Source organism: Temnothorax americanus, unplaced genomic scaffold, assembly GCF_048541705.1.
Source record: "Temnothorax americanus isolate GAGA-0224 unplaced genomic scaffold, ASM4854170v1 Scaffold19, whole genome shotgun sequence".
Lineage (NCBI taxonomy): Eukaryota > Metazoa > Arthropoda > Insecta > Hymenoptera > Formicidae > Temnothorax > Temnothorax americanus.
In genome coordinates, this window is record NW_027509329.1 from 2,914,162 (window position 1) to 2,935,213 (window position 21,052).

The window sequence follows — 21,052 nt, forward strand, 5'->3', positions numbered from 1 at the left end:
ATGTTTTCTTCCAAATATTGAAACATGCGCCTCGGAAAAGTAAAAAAATTACATTTTTATAAAAAATTGTACGTGCGACTAAATTTATCTGCAATTATAAAGCTATATTTTATCAATTAGATATAATATTTTTGAATGATACGCTTTCTGGCTAGTCTTTTTTGTTGTCATGTCACGTCATATAATTCTTTTTCCATATGGGACAATACGATGTGATATACTTTCAGCGTATATAACAACTTCAGAATCAAGTTTATGGTATTTGGCTACTCCTAAACCTAAGACTTGTTTCGAAGAAGAAAGTTTCGCTATAATGTATCTATTAGTAAAGATATTCAACGACGGTGAGGATTTCTTAGCACCGTATTATCGCTAGAGATACCTTCGGTTTAATATGTGTAATTTTTTAATTTTTTAATACCACAATAATAATACTAAACGTGGAAATGTACGTTTTCTGATATCACGGTGAAAAGTATGAATTGCTTTATCAGAGATGCAGAGTATATCGCGCGATCTTCTAACTACCCTTTCCCACAGAAAGAAATAAATAAGCTCGTTGTACGAAGCGAGCGATCAGAAAATGTGCATTTACGCGCCGATGTTTGCGAAAGCTGATGGGAAAATTTGAATATATCTTGTCAAATCAAGCGCGCCCGTGAAAATTTGAAAGGTGAGTCACGCCCGCGCGTATATCAATGACGATTTCATGGGCGAATCTCCGCGATCGTTAACGGAGAATTCGTTTCGGTTGCTCACGATTTCCTGACAGTATGAGGAATAGAGAGAGAGATAGGAAACCCCGATATGTCAACGTCGCTGATATTCGATGAATCGGGGACTGAAAATCGCGCCCGTGTACACGCACGCGCATACTGAGGTATCGTATGCACATAAATGCATATATATATATATATATATATATATATATATATATATATATATCTACGTCGCGCGGATATATGTGTATTACGTGCGACGGTTCAGGTGTTCATGCACGCGGCATCATTCGTGTGTGCGGCTAAATATAGAGAGCAACGTTCACACGCTCGACACGGAACGTGGAAGCGGCGAAATAGATTTTCGTTATCGCCACGTTCTCCCCCGATTCGCATAGGACAGAATGATATCTCTCTGAGGCAGATCGACTGCCGAACTTCTCCATGGGAATTCGATATCGCGATACCGCCTTCTGCACTGATATTTTAAAAGAGACGCGAGATGCAAGATATTTTCGTACGATCATCAGAAGCATCCGCGGAAAGAAGTTGGCAGAATTCTTAACAAATAACTTTTTGTCGAAGAGGCATGCGTTCGAGAAAAAAAAATCGTGGATTCGCTTAAAGTGCGAACTTTCGAGGTTGCGCGGCATTAATGTGCTCCGCTGTGAAAGACGATTGAAATATGGAACCTTCACCACAAAAACGGGATCAACTCGAATACGGACACAGAATTTCTTGACGACTGAATATTAAAGAACAAAAAAACGGGATCAACTCGAATACGGACACAGAATTTCTTGACGACTCAATATTAAAGAACAAAAAAACGGGATCAACTCGAATACGGACACAGAATTTCTTGACGACTCAATATTAAAGAACAAAAAAACGGGATCAACTCGAATACGGACACAGAATTTCTTGACGACTCAATATTAAAGAACAAAAAAACGGGATCAACTCGAATTCGGACACATAATTTTTTGACGACTCATATTTTAGTATACTTGACGAGTTAGCCAATCACAAGTTTTAAAGAATGTTCGGTTACATTGTTGTTTGTTTATAACTCTGCTCGTCTCGACAATCCGCACAGTCATCTGACATCCGCGAAACGAGAAAGAGCACTACATAGCACATTTTACGTCTTGACGAATACATATGTAAATTTCAACGGTTTTATACTTGCGACAATCATCTCAGTTATACACGATCTTTACAGATAAAACCTTTTTATATTCTGACCACACATTCTGATAACAATTATGGACCGGACCCGATTTATTCTCGCCTCCGAACAAAGAATCAATTACGTAATTTTCGCTGACTACATTTCATCTTTGACTTTGACTTCGTAGATGTATATCGACATAGACTCACAGTATGTATTCGTTAGATTATCGAATGGTGATGTGGCTCGATAGGCTTAAGTATTTTATAATGTTATTGTAACACGACGAATTCTACATGTTAATTAATTACCACGGCTGAAAGAAGACTCAGTGAAGTCGAAACGTTCCGTTCATTGTATATATACCTATTAATTATATGTTTTTAAACATCTTTTAATGCTCGTTTATTGGCCTTGTTTTTTCTATTTAATTTTTAATTTATACGAGCGTAGTTACTTTTTATTTATTAATAAGACATAATGTTTCGCGGCGACCTAGTTGTATTTTAACGACTATGTTAATGCAGCGCAGACAAAAGTTTTCTGCGATAGATTGTTATCACTTCGACTGCGAGGGATAGTTTGTCTTTTCTCCTCACTTCATCCGCTTTAAACCAAATCATTCTACACAAGGAAAATCTTTGGGTCGTTAAGTAATGAGTGTTACATCAATGAAAAGATCTATAGCTAATGGAAGTAGTAGAAGAAGAAAAACTTCTAAAATCTAAGAAGGTCGAGATATAAATTCACAGAAATTATTATTTATTAAATCTCAATGATAAATGTGTGTGTCACGTCTCTGCAGTAAAAAATATGATTTCCAAAGTTATGATATTGTATTATGTATAGAAAAAATATATCAATCATCTCGTTTGAATAAATAAATATCGTATAAATATACATGTATATGCTTTTATCGAGGAGAAATATGAAAGAATTATCTCTGCGCAATCTCTTCTTTGAAACAATCGTGTTGATTTTTGAATTATTCTTCATGGTTTCTCCTCGGCATACGTCATCACGCCAAGAAGTATGTTTTGCGCACGTTGCATATATAAATACAGCGCGTCGAATTGCGCGGAATGCTTGCTTCGTTATCAAAAGAATTCCTGTTCTTGGCCCGAGTTCCAGAGGAACGGACGACCGGAATTAGATATCAGCGCCGTAAGACGGAGTCGGTCGCAGCTCAAGGCGGGGATATCCTCGAAACCCTCCCGAAGATTTATACCACGAAAGCACAACGTCACGCGAGCAACGAGGCCTAAGCCACGAAATGCGCGGCACATTTCCGGTGGCGCGATACGATGCAGCCAAGTGCCTATTTCATCAGACGACGACGACGACGACGGCAACGACGGCGACGGCGGAGGCGTACTTGCTCGAGCGATACAAACGCGAGAAAAAACGGGCGAAGATACCGAGGGAGGAGGCGGTGTTACATAAATCACCGAAACGAGAGAGCTACCGGAGGCACGGGGGTTTTCGAATCGTAACAAAGTGGAAGATAGCCAGGCTCGAAGGCTAGGAGAATATGGCCACCCATTTTTCCTCGGCTTCGGCTGTTGAAAGCACATGTAACGGCGTAGGACAGTTTATGTCCGCGTGATTCTAGCCCCCTCTCCCCCCTTTACCTCGGCGATCCCTCACCCTCCTACACCTATATAGCTCCTTCGCGCGTCGAAGATTTCGGCTTGTCACGCCTCTGGGGTCTTCGCACTCCCTTTCTTCGTATTCGTTTTTTCTTCCGCCGTCTCTCTCGTCCCCCCTCGTCGTCCCTCGTTCCACGTCCTCCCATCGCCTCTTACATCGAGCTGCCTGCCACCTCGTCGCGCGTACGCCTCTCCTTTTCGTGCCAACTCTAAAGCGATACGAATGGCCATCGGCACCACATATACACGAAAACGAAAAACTTTTTCGTTGCACGTACCACGGCATGTGCCCGTCCACTTTTCCGTCCGGGCCTTTATCGATCGTGTCTCTTTGTGCGTGGACGCGCTTTCTCGCGCCGTCCCGACTTCCTTTTGTATTTTGTACACCGCCTGCATCTCCATTGTCTGTCCCCGAGTCGTTACTTACGCGAACGTTGCCACTGTATGTACACTGATCATGACTACGTAAAACGTATATTAAAAGCTAAAGAGAATGTGGTTTCATATGATAAGCCTCAACACTTCAAGTTAATATAAGTAACAATGCAGAATCGTGAAACAGCTGGAATAATGGTTTACGCGTTGTTTAACCGAGCGCGAGTTTACGAAGAAACGAAACGTCGCGCGGAACTAATTGACTCGCAAAAAGCATTACCGCCCGGATGACGAACGTAATTACGTTTTCACATTTATTTACCGCACGTATATCCTACTTATCCGTCTGGCGGAATGGATATAACAATGACCTTAAAATGTTGCGGGGGCTGCCTTTTCGCGATAAACCCTCTCTAATAAAATATACGATGCAATTTCGTTACCGCCGAGAACCCGACTACATGTACTTTGAAATGCGGTACTTTAACGCTACGTTGTATAACATTGTATCATATTCCGCCGGAGTAGCACACGGCGAGGCAATATCTTATCTCGAGTCCGTTTGCCCCTCCAGGGGGCAGTCCCCGGCGACCTCTCATAATGGAAATCTATCTTTCATCTGTAATTATAATCGTGCGTTGGCGTGCATGATGCATTTCGCGTTATCGCGGATACCGGTGCGATAACGCGCGTATATCGCGCTAAGCATCAGTTACTGAATTTTATCGCGGCTGAAACTAGATTTAAGGCTAGATGCTCGTGAAACACACCGCAAGTGTCTTCGCTCGAACACCCTCGCGCGCTTCGTGACACCGAAAAGATTTTATCGCGATGAGAGCTTCCAAAGTGATTACCAACGAGAACCGCGAATCCTCCAATTATACAATCGCAATTGATAGTTACGGCTGATACGTTCGCCGTCCTCGCGATGCTAACTCTCTAATCGTATTAGGATTTCTCCAGGTAAACTATTTTTATATTGTTTTGTAATATATATACGAAATATTTCATGCGATGTAAAAAAGAATATAATAAAAAATTTATGTATATTTCTCAATAAAATAATAAATCCATGTATGATATCACTTAAGTGTACATAATTTTTTATCACGATATTCATAAAAAAATTAGCGATCTATGTTGAATAATGTGAGAGAAATAGAAGTTATAAAAGAAGTGTAATAAAAAAAAAACAAATTTAACAAAAAATTTAAATTTATATAATAAAAAATATATATTTCAATAAAATAATAAATCTATGTAATAATATCAATATATATATATATATATATATATATATATATATATATAATTTTCTATCACAATATTCATATAAAAATTAGTGGTCTACAATGAGTAATGTGAGAGAAATAGAAGTACAAAAGAGAAGTGTGATAAAATAATAAAGAAAACGAGTTCAACAAAAATTTTAAATTAACAAAAAGAAACAGGTTATTTGGTATATAGCCATTGGAACGTGGTGAGTAACATCGCAGACAAACATGGCGGGCGAATCACGGTCCTGAAAAATTAACCGGTCCCGGGTGTCGTACCCCTTTTGCGAGTGGGAGCGGCGCCTTGCTCTAATACAGATTTATTGCCACCTAAGAGCCGGAGCCGAGCGTTCTAATACAGGTATTATGCTGACGCAGGCACGAGGAATTTACACGAAATTGGAGGTAATTTGTAGGGGTCGAGCGCGCAAACCCCTTCTACCGCCGCCGCCGCCGCCGCCGTCGCCGTCGCCGTCGACCCCCTTTCGGCCACTACCACTCTATACTCCGCGCGTTACATATCGTGCCGGACTTGTGTGCGCGGCTGTGCATCCCGCCGAAACACTCCGGTAACGACTTGCTCGAAGGACGTAACTCTCCAGCAAGGGCTATCTACCTCGAAATATGCAGCCGCGTATATATAGGCCGCTTTTTGATTTACGGAGTAGATCGTTAATTAAAACGTCACGGCTGATCGGTCTCGCGCGTACGGCGATTTAATTAAAATTTTTTAATTGCCAAGCGTGGCCTACGATAGACGAGCGATCTCACCGCGACGGTCTTTCAAAAAGTATCTTGCTCTCTCTTTTTTTTGTTATCATCGACGTTGTTTTTGGTGGCACCCTAACGAGGGTATCGAAACACGAAACCGGTTATTATCAGAGATCGTGTCATGTGGACGCAAAGAGCCTACCGTAAATTGTCGCGTATCGTTGACGAGATCGATCTGTTTGGCACACAGCTCGACGCTTCTGCGGTCTATGTGTTCGGGATAGGAAACTCGTTGTTAATGATGGGAGTGTGAAGAGACTATATACGTATTAATCGCGGATGATAATCCTTCAATTTTATTAAAACGATCGATCTTAATTTCTTCAGCTTCGTTATATACTGATTATAGATTATTATTTATGGATCGATTAGAATATTCATGACTATCGTGTGAGACGAATGACTATCTTTGTTTTACAACGTTTACTTTTCGTATTTCTCAAGAGATAGGTACATTATGAGTAGAAAAATTTCATGAGTTTCCATAAATCATAATTATTGATAAATAAATGTATGCGGTTAAAAGATCGTCATCACGAGCGAGAAGAATAATAACGATGCTCGTAAAATTAATTTGCCATTTACTGCGCAAACAAATCGAAAGGTTTTCCACACCTCTATACATTCTTCCGTTATCACCATTCGTTTCTTGATAACAAAGTTTTACAACCGTGCTTTTGAGAGGCCGCATGTTATTTAAAATTTTAATACCCCTAAGGCGCGGAACGCAAACGCCGTACTAGTTAATGATTTTAATCTCGGTGTTGTAATAAGAAATAAAGTGAACCATGTAGCAGGTTCGCTAATGCCATTGCGCGAGAGACATTCTTTCGTGTCACGCGATTTACATTGCGCGAGGTTAAAAGAATTTCGATAATACGGCGTGATGCGAATGGCAATTACCTAATTTAATTTTAACATGAGACGTGCGCGTGACACATATATGTGTATGTGCTACGTTATATTTTATCTTAAAATCTCTTTTGAGATAACCCATAATTTTTAATTAATTAAAATGTGCAAGAAAAAAAAATTATTTTACTTTTTAATTAAATGTTATATAAGTTTTTGTTTCTTATATTTTTTAAACTAACCGTTTCAAATTCCAAATTCCAAATACATTCCAAATTTAATGGAAATATATCCAGCCATTTTTTATAGCATGAAGAAATAAAAGGGTACGATAAAGTAAAATTGTATGAGAAAACAGAAATACGAAATTATAAATTTCAATAACAGAATTTGCAATTATTATGAAAAATAAGTATTCGAATTTTCTATCGAGAAAATATGATGAGAGGATAATGGAAAACCGCTATGAGAATAAACGGACTCGATGATTACAAAAGCCGGATATTCGTTTCTCTGAGATATACCAAAATAGTCGACTTACTTGACGGCAGTTTCGTGATACGATTGTTCTCTTACCTGGCATGTTTCGGTCCGAGGCTGGGATCGTACATAGAACTCGCCGAGATGTCTTCATCAGGGATTTCTCCGCTTTCCATGCCCAACGCTGTAGTGCATTGTCCTGGAAACAATTCACGATGGCATTGGACAAAATGCAATATCAATCTTCATTTCGTTAACGTCGCGCATTAAAATGAAAATGAACAAGTTGAAAGGGACTTTGAGAGTTGATGGCGCGGTTGATGGCGCATAAGTTAACGTGATATCGATCTTTAATAGCTAGGATACATAATTATAAATCGGACATTTCGGCTGCGTTATCTTCAGCGATGCGGTAACAATTTAATCAAAATTAATCTTACTTTCTCTGACGAGAAATAAGTAACTTCAATGATGAGTAACTTTAAAAAATGATTGCCTAAAAATAGTGTAATTTTCTGCGAGGAAATCTAAATGAAACTTATAGCTAACAATAATTTATTATATGATTAAATCAAAATGACAGTCATAATTTAAGCAAAAAAAGTCGCCTACCAGCCTCAGAGAACGCGAGAATAAACATTGAAGCCGTGTGGTAAGAAACACCAAGAAACAATACAATTTGTAAATAGAGAACACCGTTACAATTGAGACAATGGTGCACTTAAAAAGACACTCCCGATTCCAAATGACAACCGCGGCGTCTCTGTCAAACGGTGACTGAGATCAGGAGACAACAAACAACCAACTTTCATCATGCAAGATTGAAACTTGAAACCGCATTAACTTAGGCACCGAGGCGTTGAACTCTCAAAGCCTCTTTTTACTTATAACTTATTAATTTCATTATCTAGAGTTCTTCCTTATTTATCAAATTATTAAAATGAAAACTTCGAGTAGAAGATGGGAAGTGACATAATAGATTATTCCCGCGAGGATTCAGCCTTAGCAAATCATATTATTGAATAGTTAATTCTACGTATTTGCATTTCCATTTGCCGTCAAAGATTCTCGACAATTTTATTTTGGCGTGCTTTCGTTTTCAACAATCTCGTCCGCCACTAACAGCACTATATCGCAGAGATGTGCAAATTCTGCAACGAAATTCTTGGAAACGCCGCGGCCGGTCGCCACAAACATGCGACTTCGTATTCCGCTGGGTACACACGAGAAGCAATTTACAATCGTGGCGAGTATGCTCGCGTCACCTCTATTTTCCGATTTCCTTTTTTCTCCGGAAGTCAGTGACTATTTTCACGATCACAAATAAAATGATATGTCCGAGTTATAATGTAATAATGTAGAATGTCTATTAGTTAATATGACATTCGATATGACCAAATTTTTTTTTCGTTTTGTCGTTACGAGAAAAATGTTGGTAAAAAGCAATATGCAGCATAAGAATAAAGTTTCATTCAAAACATCTTATTGGCATTTTGATTCGATGTAGACACGGGGATTCTTTCTATTCTCGTTTCGACACCCGTGAATCGGAAACGTCGGAGAGACGAGAGATATTCGTATAAAATAATGCATAAACACTGCCGATTATTCGCGCGAAATGACAATAAAACGGCGTTTTCCGATATCTTTTTTCGCCGTTTGTATTGAAATGTCTGCGCGACGTCACCGCGACCGAAAAATCGATTGCAGGAATCTCAACTGGCAATGGCCACCGCCCGATGACAATGTCCGCGTATATATGTGGGACATGATAAATTTTCGAATCCGCGGGAGTCAGAGCCCGGTCCAGTACATATAGCTTGTCGCGCGCGTGCGACGTCGCGCTACGCTTAAACTATATACGGTATACTGCAGTTACGGTGGAAAGTTTCAAAACTGCAGAATGCAGCGGACGTGGGATTAGCCTGGCCTCCGGAGCTACTACCGGCCCGGCCATGGTCTCCATGAGCCGGCATTACGGCGAACAAAACTTCGTTTGTGTTTGTAACTGTCCCCTACGTTTCACCTACCATCCATTATACCGGTGAAACCTGGTTCGACGTGTTGCGGTAGCGCGACTAAAATCTGCGTTCGATACGCTTCGAAGATGTCGAACGCGTTTGTAAGTCTTTTGTAATTACATCGCAATCGATAACAAAAATCCACATCTTTATTACGTATATCAGAGTGTCAAGAGGATTTTGAAAAGGCAGACGAAAATTCATTCAAGCGAGCGAAATCAATGAACTAAAAATCCTGCCCAACTGGGAGAATCTGATAAACATTCAATCAAGCGAATGGCAGCTAAAAAATTCGATAAATGTATTCAGTGTATCACATGATGCTTACAAATACAGAAAAGCGATATAAAAAATATAAATTCAATCATGTCAATTATTGACGCGAGTAAATTTATTGTTGTAAAAACGCGCGGATGAAACGACGAGATTAAGAAGGTAAATATTACAAAATTACATTTCGCAGATTGTGCTAAATATTCTTTCCGTTGAGATAGTTAATACATCGCGCGCAAAATGGTTGGCAATAGCATGTGATTCATTTAACGAGGTTCATTTAGCAGAAGTTTCTTCCATTGTGTTTGCTGTTTTATTAAAAATTTTACAAATGGAAGTTATGACTTTTACAGTGCGCTATCAACCGGCTTCTTCGCATTTTTTTGTCATAAAACTGGAGTGCTTGTCCTTTGTTATCAAGACTTTATTACATTTTCTTTATATTGCCCTTTTTAACTTAATAATAGAAATTATTACACATTTATGCTTCAAATTATTGTTAATATTGCGCTACATGTACCTGTCAATCTTTTTCATTAATTTGTGTCTTTAATATATTATGCCCTCGAAAATAATGTGTTTATTTCAAAAAGGGGCAGTATTGACTGAGACACGCGTGAAATTCGATAATTAACTATTCTATTCTAGATTTTGAAAGTTTTGAGGAAAATTACATTACGTTTCCGCGGCGCGCGCGCGCGCGCGTGTGTGTATATGTGTATGTGAAAATTATTGTTTAATAAATGTTAAGGTTTCTTTTTCTATTCAGACCGCGCAGTTTCGATCGTATTTGCATCTATAAGTATTCGTCTTCATATTGCATCCGTTAATGCGACACGGTGCAATTGAGATGAACCGTGTTGTAATTATCGAGCTAACCTGGATTTAGCCACACGCACTTTGCATCGTGGATCCAATGTTACGCGTCCGAAAATTATCCAGCAATCGAAATGCTCGTCGTAGTTAATCAACCGTTGCATTGTATTTTTCGGACAAAACGGATATGCAATACGAAAAGCGTGAATACATCGGTAGATAAAACAATGATTTTTCTATTTACTTCGAGTTTTTCGAGTGGAGTTAACGTTTCCCTGTCTCTGTTCGTAATATGTAAAATGGTAATTTTAAAAGTGCAATATCTTCTGTGTGTAATTTGTACATTTTATTATTTGTGCATTTGTGTACTTTGTACAAGCGCGCATAGCGTATCGTGTACATTGAATATCCAATGTGTACGACGATAACGGTTATGAACCCGAGCTTTAGTGCCATGTCCCAAAGCAATAAGTCAAGCTGACATATTGGAATATTCTAGATGCGATGTGTTTTCACGCAGCATGCGGGATAATGAACGATTTCAATGATTCGTGGCACGATTGACAGTCCAATTCACCAAAAGCTTAAATATATTCAGTAACGATAGTCAATAATTAATAATTAATATTTGTATAATGTTATTAATTATTCCAATTAAATATTAATGATTAATTAACGTATGGAAATTAAATTAGTTAAAGAAATGCATGATGCTGGATGGAAGACCTTTAAATACATCTAATAATAATTTAATACTTTATAAATTTAAAACGCGTATAAAAAAATATTTAAAAATCCACTTTTAAAAAAGCCGTGTAAAAAGTTTTTATTGTTGACGCTTTTCCGCGATGCCGATTGGTTCTCTCACTGTACTTATTTCGTGAGTAGGTATATATCTGTCATCGCATATTTTGACAGTTTTATGTTTTATTTATCAAAGGGTCAATAATATAAAGCTGATTGAAGTTTGGAACGTTCTTGGAGCGATTATTTAAAAATGATTTGGCCCATTTCGCTTTTGGCACAGAGGACCTCCTGAGTGCCGCACACGAAATACACAATAGAGGAATACGATACACTCTGCGGAAGACACCATTATATACAAAAAAAACTACCCCAAGATCAATAGTAATAGTATAATATTAAAGCTAAATAGCGCGCGTCTGTGTAATAATCAAAATGCAAAAAAAATTTGTAACATCACACGGTGTTCCCAAGCGGTCACCCATCCAAGTACTAACCGTGCTCAACGTTGCTTGACTTCAGTGATCGGACGAGAACTGGTATACTATTTATTATTATTAATGATGTTTATTGTGCCAAAATTACATAACGGGGTTCTTAAACCAATAAACAAGTTTACATTTTTTTTCTCTATATTATCTCGCTGTAGGCTCATTTGAGCTTCTCTCAGGAATTGCACTTTCAGGTAAGTGGTGTTTTTATCCTTATTCTCTTGTATTACATATATAGATGATCCGTGGACAAATCTGTTACTTGTTACAATATTAATTGTTACCAGACAAAAAATGGCTAAAAAAAAACTCTGACGAGAACTGCTACGTTACAACGTGATATGAACGTTACCCTGACGTTGTTTATAATCAATTTTATATTATGATTCTGTCCCAAAATTCCACTTTTTTATACACCAATAAATGTCATAAGAATTGTTAAATCGTTAATGTTACAATAAATAACTCTCATTTTGTTAATGACATAAAGCAAAGATTTATGGATATCAATACGAGCTGCAAATATACATATAAGCTAATGTATATTCTCTGTTTTATAAATGCTTCCATTTAACGCAGCATCGTCTTGCAAACAACAATTAATTTGCATAAAAATATAACGGATGAGTGGTAAACAACGAATCAGAAGCGCGGCACGCCAGAACGAATCGGCACAATGTGTGTGTGTGTGTGTGTGTGTGAACTGGCTTCTCGCTCGTCTGCATATGAGCAGCTATTAGATAGTATTGTTAATTCATCGTGCGGCTGACATTTCATTTACGAGGGTACAATACCTTGGTGAGGTCAGGTGTATATACATCCCTATATAGGGATGGTCTTATTGCGTACGCGCTTCAGTGCCGAGGAAAAAAAAATTATTACGCACGGGTATCCTCGGTGATTGTCATGCCTTTTTCGTTCGCACAACAAGAAGAACTGGAATCTTGTTCGCGAATTTCCTTATCAACATTCTAATTTTTTTAAATTTGCTATATATTAAATTTTTAAATTTGCTAAATATTAATTAAAAGCTGATATTAACGATTAACAATCGGTTCACGTTATCGATAACAATTAACTAATTGCAGCGCACGTACATAAAATATATAGTGTTACGTCGGCGTTTCTTTTTAGCCTTCACAAAACGATTAAAAGAATTTTATTCGCAAGAAAAAACTTTGGCAGATCGTGCTATGTGATACGATCGTGAATGATAGATAAATATTAAATCAAAGAGCGCAAAGTAAAACGAGAGTACGATAAGTAATTGAGCAATCTCCCAAGCAATTAAAACTGATGATGCTGTAATTAACTTATAAATACGTTGCCGGCGGCAGTTAGTTTATTATGGAGTTTGATCTACTTAATATTTCATCATACGATTTATTCCCTTCTTAGACAATTTGCAATAATGCGTGTTTGCAGCAGAAACAACGTGATTTTAATTAAACTGAAATCAACGAAATTACAAAATTTGTTTGTAAAATTATGTTGTAAATTTTAAATCTTGTCACAATTTGAAATTTTTGTATTAAAGAAGAATTTTAAACGAACTTGTTATATGAGTTAGCTTCTTACACACAAATTATACTTTTAAGTGAAAAATTGTATTTGAAGAATTATAGATATATGGAGACACATATTCGTATTTGTTCCGAGGCTATAAGCATTTTAGTTTTGAGAAACTCGTGGCTGTCTCCACGGGATGCTTCGTATAAGATTTTCAATCGCAACCTTCCCGACTTTCGCGCGACGACGACAGTGCGCTCTGGGACAATGGGGAAGATTGTAAAGAGAGTGACGGAAGTTGGAAGAGGTAAAAAAAGAGTGTCAGCACTTTTCGGAAGTCATAAAACTTGAAGGTGTGTGACGCGTATACTACGGGAGTTCGGATTCGACTTACCTAGATCCGTGCAGCGACAACGCGGCAGGGACAATAGGACGAAGATGGCGATCAGAAGTCCTCGAAGTGGAGTTGGATCGGCGCTGGGACCAAGGACTGGCATGTTACTGGTGACCTGGGCCGTCGGCACGCCGATAACTTGCTCCTCCTCATCACTAACTATCCGCTGTCCTGACCGCATCGGTCATCAAGCACGTTCCTGGCATCGTGATGGTCGCAAGGTGGTCACAGGCCTGTGTCGATGTCCTGAGCACAGAATAATCCGTGTTAGTTGTCCGCAGACACCTCGGAAATGTCTCGTGGATCGAGTACGAACTGTTGTAGTAATACAAACGGTGATATTTACAGACTTTGGACAAAAATAAACATTAACGGTCGTCTCGCGCGTAACTTCCTTCGCGTACGTTCGTTTAAATGTAATCATAGCGCCCGATTGTCTTCCGACTCATTGATAAATTTATCTCGCGGTTCGTGCAACAAACTCTTCCATGAAAATAGTGTCGATTGCTATCGCGAAAATGTATTGTAGCTAGGACGCTACAATGGAAACTACTGCCAAGGTAAATTTACCGGCACGGAATAAATAAAAGTAACTTTTATCGTTAAAAAGTGAAAAAGTTGTACTGCTATATGTATCTCTAGAAACATTTCTTAAGTTAATAATTACATATAGTATATTTCTTTAATTGAAAAAAAATTTGATTAAAAAATATGTAACAATACAAAATAAGGTACATACATATTTTTCGAGGCTTAGATTTGATTAAGAATTGCACGAATTAACATGTAACTAATATAAGTATAAAATAAAACGCACGTTTTATATTCCTGTCAACAAAATTCGAATTGGTTTTCCGATGTAAGGCTGATTGTCACTGGCACAATGGAACGAGCATATTTACGTAAACATCATCGCTAGACCTTGCATTTGTCGGTATAAAGCGGAACTCTTATCGCGCTGTTACGGCAGCGTAGACATTTTTTATCATTTTTGCAAATAGCGCTCTCCACCCGCCCGCGCCCTCTCGTCCGTCTTCATTTTACGTCGCGCGCAATCTGCACGATAAGAGGTCTATTTTGCACGACAAATCGGCCCCCTAAATATTGCGCCCGTGAAATAAAATCGCTTACATTCGTCCAACTGGCACTTGTTAGTTAAAAAGCGGCCGTTATATCCAAGATTAATTGCGTTACCGTGAGCAGGCCGCGATATCAACGGCTAATCCGTGTCACCCCCTCGTACGCGGATTATGCGCCAGCTATACGGGTCGTCGACGAATAGTGGAAACATTACCCATGCCGCGGGTCATGAAATTTTAATTGCGCCGGTGCTATTAGTAAACGCGATCGTTTTCAGAGGAAAGAGGTTGAGAGCGTCTACGCCGTGCTGCTCTGCTGCTGCTGCTGCTGCTGCTGCTACTGTTGCAATTGTATCGCGCTCATATGTACATACCGCGCACAGGGGATATGGTATAAGTACTCGTGTTCCATATGCTGTGCAATTGCAACTGCAACACCGCACAGATTTCGCGTCACGCCTCATGCATTATTCACACCTCGCCGGAGGTGAAATTATTTTTCCCCCTCAGCGTTAGTATTATTAATTTTAGGCGTTAGTCCAACGTGAAACTCTAAACCGCGGGAAATCCGCCCGGTGCATTTGAATGTATTCGCGCAGTCGAGCGTGACAAAAACATTCGCGTTTCTCGTTCGAGGCGTCGCGTCATCGTTCCTTCGAAACCACGTAAGCAGCGTTATGGGTTATTCCCATTGTCGACTTTCTTGACAACGCCGTGAATTAACAATCTGCATTTTAAGCCAATTTTTTTAATAATTCTTAATTTATCAAACCATTTTGAATACTGTGTCATTAGACATCTCCCCATCAATCTTTCAAAAGAAAACTATTTTATTTGCTGAGCTGTAATTATAATTACGCGCCGCGTACTTTTGTTGTTTACCTTTTCATAAGCCTCAATTATATTCTCTAAATCCCTGCGTGTTTCCTTAGAAATTACATTCATTGCATTGCATTAGACAAAAAGGAATATAAATAATAGTAATTAATATATATATTACAGTTACGTAAAAAAACAATGTAAAACAGAATCTAAGTCCCAAGATATAATTAAGAAACGGGTTTTTTTTTATATTTTGATTGTTTAACACAGATCAAGGTGTTACGTTGTATTGTTATTTGAAATGCAAAATGTATATTATGACTCGACATAGCATTTAAATATGTAACAACAAGCTATAACATAATTGTATTATGCTGCATGCTATTAACCAATTTTTGTTTTGGAGAAATATCTGTTGTGATAAAATCGAGTTGTAAATATAATATACTGGCATATTCCGACCATAAGGACTCTATATGCTTTTCGTGCCACGTCCAAGATATAGGCGCAGAATACGAACGAGGCCCTAAAGCCGTCAGAAACAAGTGTTGCGCTCAGTATATTGAAGTTGTAAGATACGGCAATACGTATGCACCAAAACCTATAATGGAACTCCAGATAGGTTGCTTTGAATACTCGATGGAGCTCGAGAAAGCTACATATATGTTGTACCTTTCAGCGAAACCAAATAAAACTCAACGAGTACGCGTATTACGTGGAGTGAAGTCATTGACTTGAAGTCACACGAGTAAGCAAGATAATGGAAACGTGCTATAACACCGGGCCCAATGTTGAAAAACGAGTAGCCTCTCGGCATTAGCACGTGGGGACATTAATACTCCCCGCGTACAATGCCTTTTTTTTTAAATAAAGTACACGGTCATTGAGCTCTTGTCGAGGCACCCACCGCCGAAAGGGCACGCTTTGTCTCTCTAATTATTTATAATTATCGATCGCTAACGAGCAGGAGAGATCGCATTACGTTCGCCCCGAAGCCACGGCAAAGTCTGCTCCGCTCTTTCGCTCGTGGAGGCTATTATAGAATGGGTGCGTGATTTTATAAAATTCGTCTAAAAGAAATAGAGATAATTAGAAAGGTGGACGACCATGTACGGCGCATTTGCGGCCAGCCGTGCCTGTGTGACATAAGTAAGATGGAAAATTCCCGACGTATTACGACATGAATATTACGATGAGATTAAAATTTATTCACGGAGGAAAATTATATCCGATATTAAAGTTTTATCTCGGATTATATCTGATAATGTACGCGACATGATATAGCGATACCACGACAATAATTTACATTTCAAGTATCTTCTTAATATGCGGACTGAACTGAAGATGGAATGAATGTTTCTCTTTAAATACCTTTATTCCAAGTTTCAACTTCTTGAAACCAGTATGCCAAATCGCAATGCAAAAATAAATTATTATTTTCTGAATTATCATAAATACTGAAAAGTTCTTCAATTATTTATGTCTACAATATATTATGTGTATATTAAATTGTGGTACGGTTAAGCGGAGCATTAATGTGAACATTTTGGCCGCATATTGTTTTACGTATAAGAAGATTAGCGATCTGCTAAAAAATGTGTGAAATCGATTGATAAGTATCAAAGGTAGCTACTCGGTCGAAACAATAGCTCGGTTACTCGTTCCCATTACACGGGCGTATAATAAACGTTTCATGTGCAGCAGTTAAAACCCTAAAAATTCCTGCATGCTTCATAGGTCACTACCTTGCAGGTTCCTTTTCTTGTAACGGGGCGAGCCGCAGTGGCTGAAGGAGCGAGCGAGAGAGATTGAACGAGGGTTGGGGATCTGTGCGAAGTGCAGGAGGGGAGAGCCACCCCGAGTCTTTTGTGTGCATTCGATAGCCCGTGCAAAACAAACAAGCCTACGAGATACAAAACAGGATCCACGATGCAGAAGCGAGTCCCGCTTGTCCAATGGACGTTCCTTCCTTTTCTTCACGGAATACCGAGCACCGTCATTACCCTGTATATATATACGAATAGCTCCACGCTCCTCCTTCGCCGTGAGTGAAAGAGGGAAGCGACGGTGGGGAAACACGGAAGTACGGGAGGACGGGGTAAACGGTAGGATTTTGCGATGCAAATTTCATTCCGCTCTCTTCCCTCCGGCTCCGCTCCTGGCCCCGACCTTCCTATAGTCAGCCCTTTCCACCTATTCTCCGTTCTTTTATTTCCCTACTTCTAGTTTTCTTTATCTACGACCGCCTGTGCCCCCCTTTTTTTAAAATCATTCCACGGGAGTCCTCTCCTCTCGTGTCGTCGAGCACCCCGACACCAGAATTATCGCGATCGCCTCGCTCGGGCGGACACGCTTTTTCGCGGTTCGTCGCGATTTTCACCGAGGGAAAAGCTCGGCAAGCCGACGTCGGCGAGGATGACCCAGAGGAGACTTGTCGCGGATACGGCGGTCGGAGCCGGGGAGAGCTGACGGCGCTGAAAGAAACGGAGGTGGAGAAGCGCCAGCGGAATTAATTAATTCTGAGGGGCTGATGCTCACCCACCCGTCCTTTTGAACGACAACGTGTCATCACGTCCGTCTTCGTCGAAAGAAGCTTTTCCTGTCTCTGAGACGGAGGAGAGTCACCCCATGCGTTGATTTCAACTTTCAACCGAACAATCGTCAATTAAAAAAATATAATTATAAATGTCGGACGGGACGACATCTTTTTTAAAACTGAAGCTAAACTGAAGGAAACGAATAAAACAGTCTCGTCTGGAGATTGGAAGTAAAGTTTCCAACTCATCACGATTACTGCGGATTCATCAATCCTGATGCAATGTACGTTTCGTGAGAAGATTAGTTGATTGAAATATCGATGTATTATATCTCCGCAAGACAGCAACATTTCCCTATGACTTTAACTCGCGTAGTTTGAATCTAATTAGAAAACGTCTACAACATCTTTTTATCTGTCAGTATCTTTTTATATCAGTATTATATATATATATATATATATATATATATATATATATAACCGTTATATCCTTTTCAATTTTCAAGTTTGCAGACTTTCATAAAAACAGAGGGAGTCCAAGAGAATAAAAAAGTTAATTATCTTCCGTAAACTCGTAATAAATATAAAAAATGTTTAAGAAGTGAAATTATTTTATTAATGTGGCGCAAACATCGTGTATCCACGCTTTGAGTAGCAACACGAATTAATGTAATCCTCGTTAACGACCGCAGAAACGACGCCAGACATTAAACTCATTGCTCTTAGGGGTCGCAGCTAATCCAGTATGGATTAGGTGCGAGAGGAAAAAAGAGCGGATAAGGAACACCGGACGCGCTTTTTTCAAGAGAGAAGAAAGCGTACGCGGAAGAGAAAAAGTGTATGGAATTTAAAAATCCACCGAGTCGCTCGTCATTAAGCAAGGGTTTAGCGATTCTTCCGAGAGGATAAGAAGTGCATGTAGATACGACGGGTAAATGTCAAATGTGGACCCGGGCTATGCTTACCTCGCTCCGCGAAATCTATAGCTCCCCCGATAACGCGAGCATCGTTGCTCGTCTCGATGGAGACGATTCGGGTAAGGCTTCGCTCGGAATTATTCGGTTTGTACCAATTTCGAGCCCATCTCGTCTTCCCTTCGCCATTCTCCTTCGCCGACTACCACCACTTGTGCCGCTACCGCCTTCACTTCTATTCCAGTCACCATCCCTACCCTACCCGCCGCGTTCCTACGGCAGTTCCTACGTTAACCGAACAATCGTACTCGTCTCCTCAGGAGGAACCGAAGGATTTGGGAAAACATGGTTATCGGATCGAACAGCGCCACTTTGCTACGGCAGAAAATCTCGCGGGAACCTATAAAAGCTGACGTTTACACCTCAAAGAGAAAACTAAGGAGATTCCTTCTCAGAGCGAAAAAATCCGATTTAAAATTTCGCTCCGCGTTAACCACGCTATATCCACACGGAGAAAATTTTATATTAAATTTTACTATGCTGCCGCACCAACTGCGGACCATCAAAACGCCCAAGTTTAAATGCTATAGTCTTATAAGTAAAATTACTATGTCCATAGCATTTAATGCTACGATCATAGCATTCAATGCTATAATAATGCTATAATGATGATCGTAGCACTAAATGCTATGAACATAGTAATTTTACTAATAAGACTATAGCATATAAACTTGGGCGTCTTGATGGTCCGCAGTTGGTGCGACAGCATAGTAAAATTTAATATAAAATTTTCTCCGTGCATATAATTACAGATCGTTTATTACTGTCATAAATATATGTTGTATAGAAATTTTTACGTAGAGCATACATCGATGTTCACGTAATTACGATTATCACGTTATGTATTACATAGTCTTTTACTTCTATTTGTATGTATCTTGTTATTATTTACAACGTATATACGAATTTAAAATTTCGTAAGCAACGCAGAAATAATAAAAAAATAAGGGAAGTAAAAAATAAATACATAACATGATAGTGTTACGATAGTGTAACGTATGTATTATACATAAAAATTATGTATAACATCGGAATATTGTAGAGAATTTTTTTTTATTTTATTAAACCGCTGAGGCGAGAGAATTTAGCGTTTTTGAAGACGTTGACATTTGTGAGGCCGGAGACCGGAGAAGTTGAAACTATCTCCACTGTCAAGTTAAGTACGCCACTTATCACCACTCGTCGCGGCTCTTGGAAACTATGAAGTTTTCGAGAGCTTTCTGCTCGAAGAAGAATTTCGCATGCAACAGCATAGCCGATATCGAATGCGCCACTCTCGTAAAACTTGTTGGGCGTTTCGGATTTCGTTATTGTATAGAGAGACGAAAGAACGATGCCGTTGATATTAGAAATTTTCACAGAATCAGACAAACGTCGTGGCAATCGAAAAATAACAAAATTATATAATGATGAAATGATATTATGATATAATGTAAGTAATTGTAATAAATATCCATTAATGTGAAAATTTAACAAGCTTTTAAGTCAATAATTTAATTTATATTTAAAAAGCAAGTAAATTGTGATTTAATTGGTAAGAATAGATTAATATTCTGATAAAATAGAAAATCACATGTAGCGTCGCTGAATATAAAAGAAACATGTTTCTTTGGTGCGGACATTTACGTTGTTTCGCGATGCGTCATATTTTTATGCAATTTCTTCCATAAAATAGTTATTACCCTACAAAGTAACCATTCTACGTTTATCGTTTAATTGTAAGACATTTCTTTTCCTCTAAAATTGCTCTTTGCTGCAATTACGTTTACTTATGGACGACTGTCTATAGTACATCTTTTTCACCTTAAAATGAAACTGCGTCTGAGTATATTTCAACCAAAAAAAGGGTTAATTATTTCATAATGCGAAGAGAGAATAATAATAAATTGTCGCATATATAAATGATATTAATTTTTAACTGAGGGAGAGAAAAAAATGGCATAAAAAATGTAATAAGAATTCAGTGAAATTTTCCATATTAAATTTCCAATTTGACGAAACCATATAAAAAAAATGCTACTCGCATTTTAGTATCAAATCGCTCAATTGCAGATATTTGAGGTATTACGTAAAAAAAAAAAAAAAAGGATTCCTACTGG

General features: G+C 38.7%; 1 protein-coding gene across 2 annotated transcripts in view; it reads right to left on the minus strand.

Annotated features, from left to right (window-relative positions):
* Ddr (discoidin domain-containing receptor 2) overlaps window positions 1–21,052 on the minus strand; it is a 195,130-nt gene that overhangs the window by 72,700 nt on the left and 101,378 nt on the right. For both annotated transcript variants that reach the window (XM_077404427.1, XM_077404426.1), the window contains 2 exons: window positions 13,543–13,788; window positions 7,391–7,493 (listed from right to left, as the gene is read on the minus strand). In XM_077404427.1, the coding sequence (XP_077260553.1) occupies window positions 7,391–7,493; window positions 13,543–13,723 (284 nt within the window). In that variant the 5' untranslated portion in view covers window positions 13,724–13,788. The remainder of the gene's footprint in view (window positions 1–7,390; window positions 7,494–13,542; window positions 13,789–21,052) is intronic.